Consider the following 13979-nt stretch of genomic DNA (forward strand, 5'->3'; position numbering starts at 1 on the left):
TACATAGCTGATAGAAAAATCAATTGCTAATATTCGAATTATGAAAAGGAAAAAAGACCTCACCAGGCTTTAGCCGGTCTATTCTTGTTTGTTTGTTAAATGCTAATAAAAAAAACACCCGAGACACCCTGCTTTTCATTGTTATTAAAATAGGAACGTGCAAGCAATTTAAGATGTAATACGTGTGATTATGTACCTCTTGATATTTATATATAGATAACCCGTTCTTTAAAAATTAAATGTTAAACTCAAAAGGATACTAATTACCACCAGGAATGAATGTTGCGTATGCTACAACACAAACAGAAATATCTTTTGCATTTTTACAAATTAACATTTTCAACGAGACGGTTTCATTTAATGGCCCAATTCAAATCCAAAAATTAATTTACTACGTGAGTCAATATATTTTCGATTTGGGGTATTCACGCAAAATTAACCTTTCGTAATTGTAAAATGCAGGTCGACGATTGTACAATAGTTATTTATCTACCAAGGTAGGTATGAAGGTATTTTTTCGCACTAGATGTCGATTGTCGACCCGAGGCGAAGCCGAGGTCGATAAGACGTCGTGTGCGAAAAAAATACCGGCATACCTACCGTGGTAGATACAACGTTTTTCGCAATTTCGGGCCATAATCAAATTTCCAATGCAAAACATCGCCTACATTTTGTTCCAAAATTCTTGTGTATACAGAAATTCATTTGAACGATCAAGGCTGCATTATAATACACATTGCAATGTGATGTAAAGAGACGCGTTGAATGAAATCGAGTAGTCAATGCTTAGTATATTCGCTTCAACAATACGTTCGGTATAATTGTGTGACTCTATAGCCGAATGGCTATAGTCGCTGCTTTGTGCTCAAAAACCTTTTGGTGTCGGGGGTTCGATTTCTGGTCAATGCAAGATTTTTATTTATAAAAATTTAGCCTTCGTTGAAGGTAATAGGTTCTTTAGCGTGCGAAAAAAAAGTTGATAACGCACTGCGTGCGAAAAAAAAGTTCATATTGCGCTGTGTCCGGGAATACAGTGAAATAAACACCTTCAAAACGACATTAAATGGATGCATGGAAAGGTGATGATTATGGACCGGAATTGCGAAAAAATATAAATTTGTTGTGAATCTAGTTGTGCAAAATTAGGGTGTTTTATGAAATATAATGTTGGGGTCTCACATTTAACAGCGATACAAAGTTCGTTTTTTAGTGTTTAGTGGAGCACACCTAAATTATTTCAGAATGCAAAATTCTTAAATTGAGTAATGTTCCTCCAATCAACATATTCAGGATTTCTTTTCCCTCTGGTTGAGAATCATTTCAGGATGAACGACACGGTAATCAGCCACAATTAAGTTAGCCACAAGCTGGATTCCGAACCTTTGCAAAAACGGTTCGGGTTCGGGTTTATGTTCCTAATTATGAGTAGGGTTCGGCGGGTAAATAAAATGAAGTAGGGTTCGGTTCGGATTTTTTTTTAAATATTTTTTTTTCGAAATCAATGAAATCATGTTCTGAAACGTTCCTGACGGGTACGGGTTCTGAGCTCGGTTCTTTAGGAAGAAAAAAATTTCGTTCAGTAGATCGGTTGTCAAAAATTTCGTGATTAGGTTGGATTCGAAGGCTCGGTCACAAGGCTGTAAATTCAAAATTATGATTTCAATGCGTCAGCTCAGTATGCACAAAATAACCGTCTCAGGTTCCAGTGTGTTCGTCTTTAGAAAACACAATTTAAGATTTTTATCATAGTTTTATAAGGCATTGATGTTCCCAGTCAATTAAGTGCTAATGATATTTTGGCGTGAAATTTGAATTCACTGAGGGATTTTACAAATTTGTGCCAAAATATCATAGCCTGGAAACACTTTATTGACTGGGGACATCGATGACTTTTAAAACTCTAAAAAATATGTTCCGAACTAAAATAAGCTCACTGAAAATGAATAATAAATTTTGAGCAACCGGATACAAATTACTCTCACCAAACGTTTTAGCTTTTATTACACATTACATTCTTTTGTCACAATAAGTCGCCTCTAAAAGCATTATTCTTATGATGATATATCATTTCATTCCCATTTAATATATATGGGACATCACCATATCCTATGCATAAGCTTTTTAACTACAAAAACTGCTTCAGCATCAACATTCTCAACATTCATACAAACATATATATCGCATAGATATTTACCTGTCGTCGTACGTAATCAACTAGTCCTTCCATGCATGGCTCCATGCAAAATGAATGCTGGCATGGCAGTAGTTTGGGGTTGCGATATCTGTCAAGACAGACGCAACAGGTAAGGAGTTGTTCAAATTGCTCCATATTTCACTGTAAATACACAAAAAGAGAGAGAAAAAAACATTATTTTTCAGTATTCTTCATCCGGTTTGATGATACGTTATGGGGAAATTTGAAATAAATATTTTTTTCTTTTTTTATTATTATTGCTCAAAAGATGGAAATATGTCAAGTCATAATCTTTAAATATAAATTTGCGATGGCGGCGTAGCTTCATATTTATGTAGATTAGTTAGAAGATGCACACACGTACTTTTTATACGTCAGATGCTAACGGAAACGAACGAATGAATAATAGATATATATATACGACTATGATTGCTGGTGTGAAATACGTAGAAATATAGTACAATATGATACCGGGGAATATTGCCAGCGTTATACATTCGTGTTATATTAGTACGAAAGTACGAAGGTCGATTTGCGAGAACAATTTATTTTCATTCCAGTCGCCACAGGGACGTCCACTGTGTTTGGCAAAGAAGCAATTAAACTAATACAAGTAATTAGAAGCAAGATCGCTGAAGTTACTCATGAGAAAAGAGCGATTAGTTTTATGTTCCAGCATTTAGCAATCTCAATTCAGCGCGGAAATGTTGCATCGGTTCTTGCTACAATTCCACCTTCCAAGAACTTGGCAGAATTTTTTTTTTATTTATAAATAATGTATTGGAATTGCGCTCGAATGAAATTGTGCTAATATTATTGCGCCATGTATTTCTTATCGCACTCCAATTTTAGAGCGAATGAACCATAAGATTCTGTTAAATAAATAAAGAGGGATTCTTTTGAAAAACAGCCTACCGAAATCGGACTTCGACTCTAGAGGCCAAAACCACCTTCAAAAAAATTCTTCGAAGCTTGTGTGGGGATAAAAAACTTGCACTTTTCTAACAAAAATTTCTCCAGTTACACGAGCCGTACATGGTCGTTTGAGGTGTCATGAGAAAGGTAACAACAAATTTAATAATTTCGTTTTCGAGGGCTCCAGATTTGCAAGTAGAGTGACTTCGATTGAAAACTGAAACATCTTAACAGCACTTGTTGTGGATCAAGTATGTCATTTTTGGTATCGTTGAAAAGCTTATTCATCAGGCTACAATAATAGGCGCAAATAAGTTTGAAATAAGGCTGCCAGAAAGGTACAGAAGTGGCCAAATTTCACCGAGGGTAGCGGAAAAATTAACTTCTCTGAAAATGTAACTTAAAAGAACATTTTCAAATTTTTTTTTTCGCTATTCGAAAGAGCTTATTAACCGCGTCTAGAATCAATCTGGACTGGCTGGCTCGGTCACTTTGTCAAGCGAAAATGGTGAAATCCTCTTCGAACCTCTTCGAAAATGGTGAAATTTCGACTTTCAACTGTTATTGCTCCGAGAGCAGATGATCGAAAGAAATATTTTTTACACAGTATATCTTAGAATTGTTCCCTCTACCGATCCCCCATAAAATTTGTGGTCAGGCTGTGTCTGACTGCTTGAGGTAGCGCATCCACTGGTTCTCAGAAACGGCTCAGGGGTTCGAGCTAATTTTTTCCTGTGTGATGTTCTTGTCCATCACTCATTATAAATATGAAAAAAAATTATTGGTGGTCGGCGGTCCCTATTTAATCTCGTTTCAAACCAACCGTGACCAGCCACACAAGCTTCGAAGATTTTTTTTGAAAATGGTTTTGGCTTTTTGGGTAGAATACATTTCTAGGCACATACAAAAAAGTCCTCTGGAAAATGTGTCCGATTTCGGTAGGCGGTTTTTCAAAAGAATCCCTCAAAACATCTAAGGGTTGAAGGATGAAGGAACTCAGCTGCTGTAAAAATAAGTCAACAAATTTTTATTTTCCCGTTGAAAGACAGCGCATAACATGTTACATACTTCAAATGTACTTCTACATACTCATTGATAATTCGGTATGGGTGAGGGTGGGTTATATTAAAGATACAGCGGCAAGAATTATTTAAACTTTATATTTCTGTAAAAAGATAGCTATCCTAGTGTGCTCCGTATATACACGACAAAAAAAGACGCCCGCCTGACCCATTTAAAACGAAATGTACGACTTTATGTCCCCTTTCTGTCAACTTTGAAAATATGTTCCGTAATTAAGTGCATAAAAAATAATGAATGGTTATCTTCAGTTTAAGGTAAATCGTGCCTTTTCACACTTCCAGTTTTACCGCAATTTTTTTATTTTAATTATGACTTATGAATGTCCTCGTAACGTATTATAGCTCTCATATTTTATCACTTTGGACAATGTCGTTGTCGGTTCAGCGGTTGTGATATCTTTGTTTTTCTTACCATTATTAACAAAAAAAAAAAGAGTAACAGAGCTTTTCCATATAACAGTAGACTGGTGTGTTTTAAACATAAAAATATGAAACCTACAACGAACAAACAACGCGCATTTTTTAATGACAATAATTTTTCAGCACCATGGAAATAGGTTTTTTTTTATCTTCAAAAACCATAAAATACTTATAATTTAATGGTGACGTATTTATTTAACACGGTTTAATTTTACGTGATTATTATGTGGACATGGTTTCAGGACGTCTTTATGCTGAAAACGTGCGATAGTATAAGAAAACGTTTTTCGCAATTTAATACTAAAAAAGTCAGCATTTCGATATCGAAATGGATGTTCATAGATAGTATATATTTCCTCATCTGGATACAAAATATCAAATTATTTCCCGAGTGTAGTACGTCGTTTTCCTTTACGAAGGGACGAAGTCCGTTTTCGCTCCCTAGTAAAGGAAATTGAGTGACGATCTATTTCTAATATTGCTTCGCACGGTAATAGTAATGTATGCCACTCAGGATCATAATATGCAAAATTTGCAAAATTTAGGTGCATATGTGGTATAAAACGTTGTATGAATCTCGGTGCAAAGTACTTAATTAGGCTCACGATGTGTATTATAACGCACGGCCTGTGGCCTCATGTTATAATTACACATCTAGAGACTAATAAAGTACTTAGCACTCCATGTGATACATAACTATCACGTAATACTTATTTGTCTTGAATGACGCATTTTTAACGATTTGTTGCCCGAACGGAGTGAAAATGTCCCGAATCAATCGTCCAAGACTGGTAATTTTTCAATTTTGATTTTTTTTCTCTAGTTTTAGTACCAAAATAACATAACTAGGCCCACCTTTTGGGCGGGTCAGGTCACTTGACTGACAATTTTTTCAATATATTTTTAATCAATTTCATTTTATTTTCCGAAACATCACAAATAACTGATATAAAAACCTTCGCTTGAGTAAATCATAAATAGTTAAGGACTCGTGTGAGTTACGGCCCTCGCTCCGCTCTGCCCGCAAACTTCCCACTCGTGTAAGTTCTCTATTATTCAGTTTCATAGTCTTATTGCTAACGCTAATCAAAAGTAAAAGAAGCGAATGTGGAACGATTGTAGGACTCTTTCACTTTGGTGCAATATAAAATGGTAGACGTTCTTCCCTTACACTTAAGTACAAAAAGGAAGCCCCCCGTTAATCATGAATAAAATAGCACGACTCGTGCGAATTACTCACACTCGTGAGAGTTTTAAAGTTTTCTATTTGATTGTTTTTTAGTGTCATTCCATACATTTGAATATCGATTCAGAAAATGGTTTTTCATTAAATTTTATAAATATTTTATGTCATGGCGTGAAATCTGCTACTTTTGCCCGTGATAGCTGACTATCACCGTTATAGAAAACTATCACCGTTATAGAAAACTATCGCCGTGATAGCTGACAATCATGTGTGATCAAGGCCCTACGTTAGTGAAGGGCCGTGACGCAAGTCCGTTCACACTGAAAAATTTGACAAAAAAAATTTCCGTAGGACTAAGGAACATATATACACAACTTTTTTGACTTTTCCCCCTCCGCTCCTACTACCTCCACTTATTTTATTCGTAATCTGGGCGTCCATACGAGTTCAACGAGCTATCACACGCCTCATAAGGTTAAGATTTGGCCGAGATATTAAATTTCAAAACTTGGAAATTTGTAGAAATTTGTATGGAAAAATGTATTTTCATACATCTTGAAATTGATGAATTTTACCAACCTTTGTTACTCTGTTACTTTGTCACTCTGTTACAACGAAACTTTTGAATTTACCGGTGGATTTGGCTGAAATTTTCAGGGTATGTCAAGGACGTAATTCTAAGAAACTAATTTGAAGGAAATTTTATCAAAGCTTATAATTTCGGAGCTATGAGCGTGTTAAGCTATTGAGCTATAGGACCCATAACTCAGAAAATGTGGCAGATAGAAAGTTCGTTTAAAAGACAAATTTATAGAGTTCCAGATTTCAGTCGACACGTGTTTCATGGTTTTCCGAAAAAGTCGTCTATTTGGGAGCTACGGGCGTTTTAAGTACGAGCTATGTCAGCCGTAACTCGGAGAATATGGCAGATAGAAAGTTCGTGTAAAAGACAAAGTTATAGTGATTTAGATTCTAATTGATACGGTTTTCATGGTTTCCCTAAAAAGACGCTTATTTGGGAGCTATGAGCTTTTTTGTAAAATTTTCGATTTTGATAAAATTTTTGAATTTCGTAAAATTTTCCATTTTCGTCAAATAAAAGCTGGAAGGTTCAGATCAAAGAGAAAGTTATACAGTTTTGTAAGAAGAATATTTTCGTTCAATATGCAATATGCACAATATGATTGTCTGTTATCTGCGACCAAATTCTAAAAAATCACAACTTACAAAAGAGCTGATATCGCCCACAACCACTTACAGTGGAGGTGTGACGCAAGTCCTGTTATCCGCTTACAAAAGAACTGATATCGGTGGAGGTGACGCTTACAGATTCGACACGCAAAAAGATATGCGTCACAAATGGCAGCTGATGAGAAAAGCACGCGAAAGTTTTATCAACAAAAATCTTACCATAAAAATTTTAGGAAGAAATTTATAACAAAAATTTGCGTGAGAAGTGGCAGATGTTGAGGAAGGAAAATTTTTAAAATTGTGAAATAAATTCTTTTAAAGAATGGAATTCAAACGGAAGAAAGCCGAATCATCTGCCACTTTTTGACGCAAACTTTTTTATTATAATTTTCTTCCTCAAATTTTTCTGGTAAGATTTTTGTTGATAAAACTTTCGCCTACTTTCCTCATCAGCTGCCATTTGTGACGCATATCTTTTTGCGTGTCGAATCTGTAAGCGTCACCTACACCGATATCAGTTCTTTTGTAAGTGGATAGCAGGACTTGCGTCACACCTCCACTGTAAGTGGTTTTGGGCGATAGATGGATATAACTAACCAACAAAATCAATTTCCATCAAAGTAATCTTTTTCGATTGATTTAATTTCCAACAGTGGGAAATACTGTTTTTCTGGAATAACTTCCAGATCCTTAATCCCACATAGCCCATCTTCAAACTTAGCCTCTGGAATTGAATTCTGCGTCGATTAAAAAAATAAAATTGGTAATTGGTTATAATTACTCAATTTATCGTGTTTACAAGCAAAATATTGGGACAAACAATTCCGTTTTTCATAACATATCATACAACTTTTCATTCAAACATTTTAGGATATTTTCCGGCATAAGACCCTGACTTACAGTCAAGGGAATTAGTGAATGCGCTTTCAAATGTGTTGTTACTAAAAACATTTGCAACTTCTAATCAAATAACTAACAGAAAACCACACTAATATATACGTAAGCCAGCGTATGGTGTACATGTAAACTTTTCCGTTTTTCAACAAAAACCTATCTAGCTATCTACCAATTCCTCAGATATTTCTGTTTGATATTCTTCAACAAAAGAAACTATGAACGAACATGAACGCATTTTATCTTTTTTGTTTAAATGACAACATTTTTAAACTGTCTTTTGTTTCCGACCGAAAAACTGGGTTAATTTTGGAACAAAGACATTACGTTTCAGATTTGGTTTATTGTTAAATAAGAAAAGACTTTTTATTCCGCATACGATCGTACAATAATAAGGTAGCTTATGTGGAAAAGGATATAAAAGTTTTCATTCTGTTCTGTCAGGACAATTATACGTTTTTTTTTTGTAGTTGCACGTATAGCACAGCACACATAGAAGCCACTATTTAGTTGTAATTCTTGTGTGGTGTACATTATATTATTTGTGGTTTTTGTTGTCTTTGTGAGTTTTTGTTTCGCGCTTAAAGTTTCATTGTCAACTTAGAAAATTACTTTGTCAGATGAATAAAAGTGGGCGACGGCAACTTTCAAATGAGTGACGCATTTTGTTTCACCTGTTTTTCAGCTGATCCACTCATACAAACAAATATGGACTTACACACGGCAGTGTAAAAAAAAATCAGGCAGGAGCGGCTCATTTTCGAAACGTCAAATAAGGGACCTAATGCACTGTATGAAAATGAACTCAAATGAACACCGACATAAATTGAATAATTTTATTCGCAAAAAATATGGCTACACCCAGGGTCTATTATTTGGGAATTTCGGGAATATTTGGGAATTTTTGGGAATATTTGGGAATTTTGGGAATAGTTGAGAATTTTGCGGAAATATTTGGGAATTTTCGGGAATATTTAGGAATTAATTCCCAAATAATTGATCCTTTTGAATATATTATGCCAAAATGTTAGGCTTCTTTTTTTGTATTGTTATCAACCAGGCTTTATAAATCGTGTCTAAATGCCACTGACATTTAATGTCATCCATCAGGAGTTTATTTTAGAGGGGATTCTTTTGAATTTCGACTGACCGAAATCGGCGCTATTTTTTCCGGGACTTTATTATATACTACTACTACATATAAGAAAGTTCCGAAAAAAATGGGGCCGATTTCGGTCAGTCGAAATTCAAAAGAATCCCTCTGAGCTGTTCACGAGTGATTTAGGAATATCCAGCGGCATTACAGCAGGTATTTTCTATCGTCTACTTTTCTCCAATCTTCTACTTCCCAAATATTTCCGAAATTCCCAAAAATTCCCAAATATTCACAAAAATTCCCAAATATTCACAAAAATTCACAAATATTTCCAAATATTCACAAAATTATCAAATATTTCCAAATCGATAACCAAAAAATAAGCCATGAGCGACATCTATTCGCGAAGTAGCAAAGCGTATTTATATCAGCAGACTTGAAGAGAAGACAATAGAAAATAATAAATTGTCGTTCTATGGACTCAATTCTACTGGATCATCTCTTTTCTAGAATCATGGCCGACTAAAACCAGATTAATTTATCAGAAATCAATTTAGGGACTTAGATGACAAGGTTTTTGAAGTCAAAGCAAAAATTTGGAACCGCGGACGTAATATGCTTGACGTGATTAGGCAATGTCAATGCATATTCCTTATGAGCGAAGTGTTATTTTCATTGCACTTAACACTTTTTTGGGTTTCCTTCATCGGCTTAAAACAGGTCATTTTGTATACACTTAAAAAAATTTACTTTATATCACATTTTCGTTTTCAACAGATTCTACATAATTTCTAGATCCACAGATTTGACAGTCTTGATATTGAATGGTTTTTTGGTTTGTATCCCAGTAAACTGGTCGTTACATGTGTGCGACAAAAATTTCGACTGGGAAAAAATTCAAATATTTCATTCAATATAACAGCTGTCAGAGTCTGTGGGACTAGAAATATCAGATCCTACATAAAACAAAAATGTGATATTAACTAATTTTTGATAGCTGTATTAGAAATTTTATAAGGATAATATCCATTGATCGTTCAAATATTCAAAGGGTAGTTCCTGAGTGAAAAAACGTCTGCGTCTCTACAGACGACTTCTTTAATTCAGTTCAATCTTTGTGAATATTTGGGAATTTTGGGAATTATTTCCCAAATAATAGGCCCTGGGCTACTACATTATTCAGGTCCCTACTCCAATCAAGCGCTCCTGCCTGCTTTACTTTACTCTGCAGTGACTTACATCTTTACACGGTTTTACATTGTTGACACGTATAAACAAGCATAACACATTTCTTTGTATGAATGGATCAGCTGAAACAAAATGCGTCACTCATTAAAAAGTCGCCGACTGTGAAATTTGTGTTTCACTTCTTAAAAGGCCCGTCATAGAGGGAAATGACAGGACAGTTTCCCGAAAATGTATGGAAAATTTTATTACAAAAATTCACCGAAAAAATTCAAAGAAACTCACCTCCTACGCTTTCCATTGTATCGGGCATAGTCTCTTTAGGTCGCCAAGGCATATTTGAACACTAAACACTTTTTACTCGATGCAAAAACAACAAGTTTTTTTTTTGTTTTGTCGCGACAAAAACACAGAAAATATTTCGACAGAACTGTGACACTCCGCTATTATAAGTACTAAAATGAATGTTTGCTGTGTTCACTACGGCGGTAAAATATTTTCATTCAAAAAAGTGTACGACACTTCAACGATGGTAGACATTTGTTAAAATTGTAACCTCTCCCACTTCTTTAGTAAGCTAATAAGACTTCGCTGAGTCTAATTATGCCAACTCTTTGAATAAAAATATCGGCTGAGCTCTAATAATTCTCCGCTAGGCTTCAGTAAGAGTCCGTCAGACCATAGCACGTTGTAGTACGGCAATGAAGCTAAGCGAACACTCAATAAGCATCAGCGGATACCTAATAAGTATTGCTTTGATTTAATAAGACTCCACTTAGCTTTGGCAGATCTCCGCTGAGCGTCCGATTCGCTCCATTAAGCTTTTATGCAACTTGCTTAGGCCTAACGGAAACGGACACTTACTGAAGCCTAGCGGAGAATTATTAGATCTTAGCGGGGGTTTGTTAAAGCTCAGTGAAGAATTATTTGAGCTCAGCGGAGAATTATTAGAACTCAGCCTTCAAAGAGGTGGCATAATTAGACTTCGCGAAGTCTTCTTAGCTTACTAAGAGGAACGAACATTTACTTACGCTCAGCGCAGTCTTACGAGAGGCTAATAAATGCTCTCCCATTGTTGAAAGAATGTCCGCTGAGCTCTGGTAAAGCTTTAAAAAATGTTCGATGAGCATTATTAAATGTATACGCTACCCTTTGTCAACCGTTTGATGATTGTTTTCAAATGTCCGACACTTTTTTGAATGAAAATATTTTACCGCCGAATTGAACACAGCAAACATTCATTCTAGTACTTATAATAGCGGAGTGTCACAGTTGTGTCGAAATATTTTCTGTGTTTTTGTCGCGACAAAACAAAAAAAAACTTTTTGTTTTTACATCGAGTAAAAAGTGTTTAGTGTTCAAATATGCCTTGGCGACCTAAATAGACTATGCCCGAATACAATGGAAGGCATAAGAAGTGAGTTTCTTTGAATTTTTTCGGTGAATTTTTGTGATAAAATTTTACATATATTTTCGGGAAACTGTCCTGTCATTTCCCAATGACGGACGGGCCTTAACTGTCACTAGAAGATTGCATTAGGCATTGGAATAGGTAATAAAGTAAACTGCCGTTAACTGCTGTCCTCCACATTTTAGAACAATGCAACCTCACAAGAATTTTAGCGATTTAACTAGCGAAATATCGAATGTATTTTGTACATAAGAGGGGGTAATGTACACTTCGCATAAAATAAATGCTCGAATAAAATAACAAATAGCACTGCATCTCAAACCAATAATTTAGCTTCCCTTTTCTCACTACACATTTTAGAGCTACAGAAATCATTGTTTATTCCCACATGACATGTCAGATTAATATTTTGGTTATGCCGAAAGCACAGGCTAAATGCATCTTACGAATAAATTCTTGTGGTGCAACCGACGGTGCAATACCACAAATGGGTAATACCATTAATTCAAATGAAGTTTTATTAAACATGTCTTGAATAAAGGTATGTAATATTGTATATGTACGTATACGAATGAAACGGATCCTTGTCCCTGTAACAATTAAGTGTCGTACGTCTTTGAAATATGTCAAGTAATTTCCAGCATCTCTGAAATGAGTTATTATGCGAAATGCTGCACACTCAAATTACACATAATGAGGAAATCAATTAAATGTTATTTCGGTTATGGAAAATCAACGCTGCTTATGTCCGATACAAGCACAATTGATGAAAGAACACAAGTGTAGGATCGTATTGAAAACTTGAATAATTTAGATCAAAATATTCAGTGGTCACATTATGCAAAACAATTGGCATTCCACATAATTTCGATAAGCTATCACTGCAGAAGTTATATGCAGCGTGACTGACATAGTTTCAAGAACAGTTAAAACAACTCAATACACGCAGTGCAAAAACTTGCGATTTCAAGTTTTAATTAGTTCGTAAACTCGACCTCTTCCCCCACTCGTCAAAATAGTTATTTGAAAGTTCGGACATGCTATGAGATATTAGTCAGAACCTGTCGTCTATTTGTAAAATCATTATCGACAGCAGATGATATCAGTCCGTAACAAGTTAAGAAGCAAAAAAAAGATATAAAATTAATCAATCAACATATGCGCTGTACTGAAACCAATTCCTTTCCAGCTGAAAATTCACGTAAGTCACGGAGAGACGATATTTTCACACGGTCAATATCGTCAGGAACACTACTATATTTTCGTTAACAAAAACGTAACTATCCTTCACTAGAGTTGACACCCCGGCTTCGCCCGGAATACATCGACAATAGTAGATTACGTTGGATGCTGCGAAAGTAATTCATTACACAAGGACACAATTTTGTGATACGAGCAAACTCACGAGTAAGTTTTTGAGCAACAAGCTTCGATAACTGTTTTCGAGGCAAGTGTAGAGTTTGCATATCCGAGCCGAAGGCGAGGTATGCAACTACACTTGTCGAGTGAGTTTGCGAGTTCTACAAAATTGTGTCCGAGAGCAATGAATTACGTCGCAGCATCCAACGTATTCTGGTTTATTGCCTGCTCATGCGAAAATTGACTATTACACGGCTGTTCTGCAGAAATCTCAATAAACCAACAGCAACAAAACAGAAATAAATCTGTTCTTCCGATAAAACGTTTACAAACAAATCTAGTGTATTGACGAAATCGGCTCACACGCTACACGTCTCCTAAAAAATTGATCCCGAAAACAGCACTCGTGTTACATTAGTATTGTCGCAACAGTGGTTACAATTGCGTTGGTGACATGTTGACATTGAATAGTTTTTCGCAGTTAGTATCGATGAAGGCGCATTGTTTGTGCAGTTATTTTGTTAGTCCTTTTTAATGTTTTCAAAAAAATGTGCAACAAAGTGTAGTGTTTGTACTATAAGCAAAAGCATTTAGTGTTACAAGTGAAAAATACAACGAAATGTGTGGCCATAAAGTGTTACTTCGCAACATCAAAATTATTGTTACAATAAATATGGCCGACAATTCTGTGTTGCGAATTCTTCTAAAAGTATGTTGTAACCAGATTACTTGCGTAACAAGTTTTTCTGAAATAACTGTGTTCATCGATCAATATTTTTATCAAATGTTATTTTAGCGACATTTCTTACATTCTTTTTCGATCGATCGATTCATTCAACAAAAAAGATAAAATGAAAGCAAGGCAAATTTTACTTGAAAGAACTGTCAACTTGAAATAAACCCCAAATATCCCTAGTGTAATGGATCACTTTCGCAGGGGGTAAACAGCCGTGTAATAGTCAATTTTCGCATGGGGCAGGCAATAAAATGTATTTATTAAAACGATACTTTCTTACATCGCATGCAAACATTGCGATAGTAAATCG

The 13979-nt window shown here is 35.3% G+C and overlaps 1 protein-coding gene across 7 annotated transcripts in view; it reads right to left on the minus strand.

Annotated features, from left to right (window-relative positions):
- Nucleotides 1-13979, minus strand: part of LOC119083561 (RING finger protein nhl-1) — a 72325-nt gene that overhangs the window by 28907 nt on the left and 29439 nt on the right. For all 7 annotated transcript variants that reach the window (XM_037193282.1, XM_037193283.1, XM_037193281.1 and 4 more), the window contains one exon: nucleotides 2195-2335. In XM_037193282.1, the coding sequence (XP_037049177.1) occupies nucleotides 2195-2329 (135 nt within the window). In that variant the 5' untranslated portion in view covers nucleotides 2330-2335. The remainder of the gene's footprint in view (nucleotides 1-2194; nucleotides 2336-13979) is intronic.

Source organism: Bradysia coprophila, unplaced genomic scaffold (genome assembly GCF_014529535.1).
Source record: "Bradysia coprophila strain Holo2 unplaced genomic scaffold, BU_Bcop_v1 contig_70, whole genome shotgun sequence".
In the NCBI taxonomy this organism is placed as follows: domain Eukaryota; kingdom Metazoa; phylum Arthropoda; class Insecta; order Diptera; family Sciaridae; genus Bradysia; species Bradysia coprophila.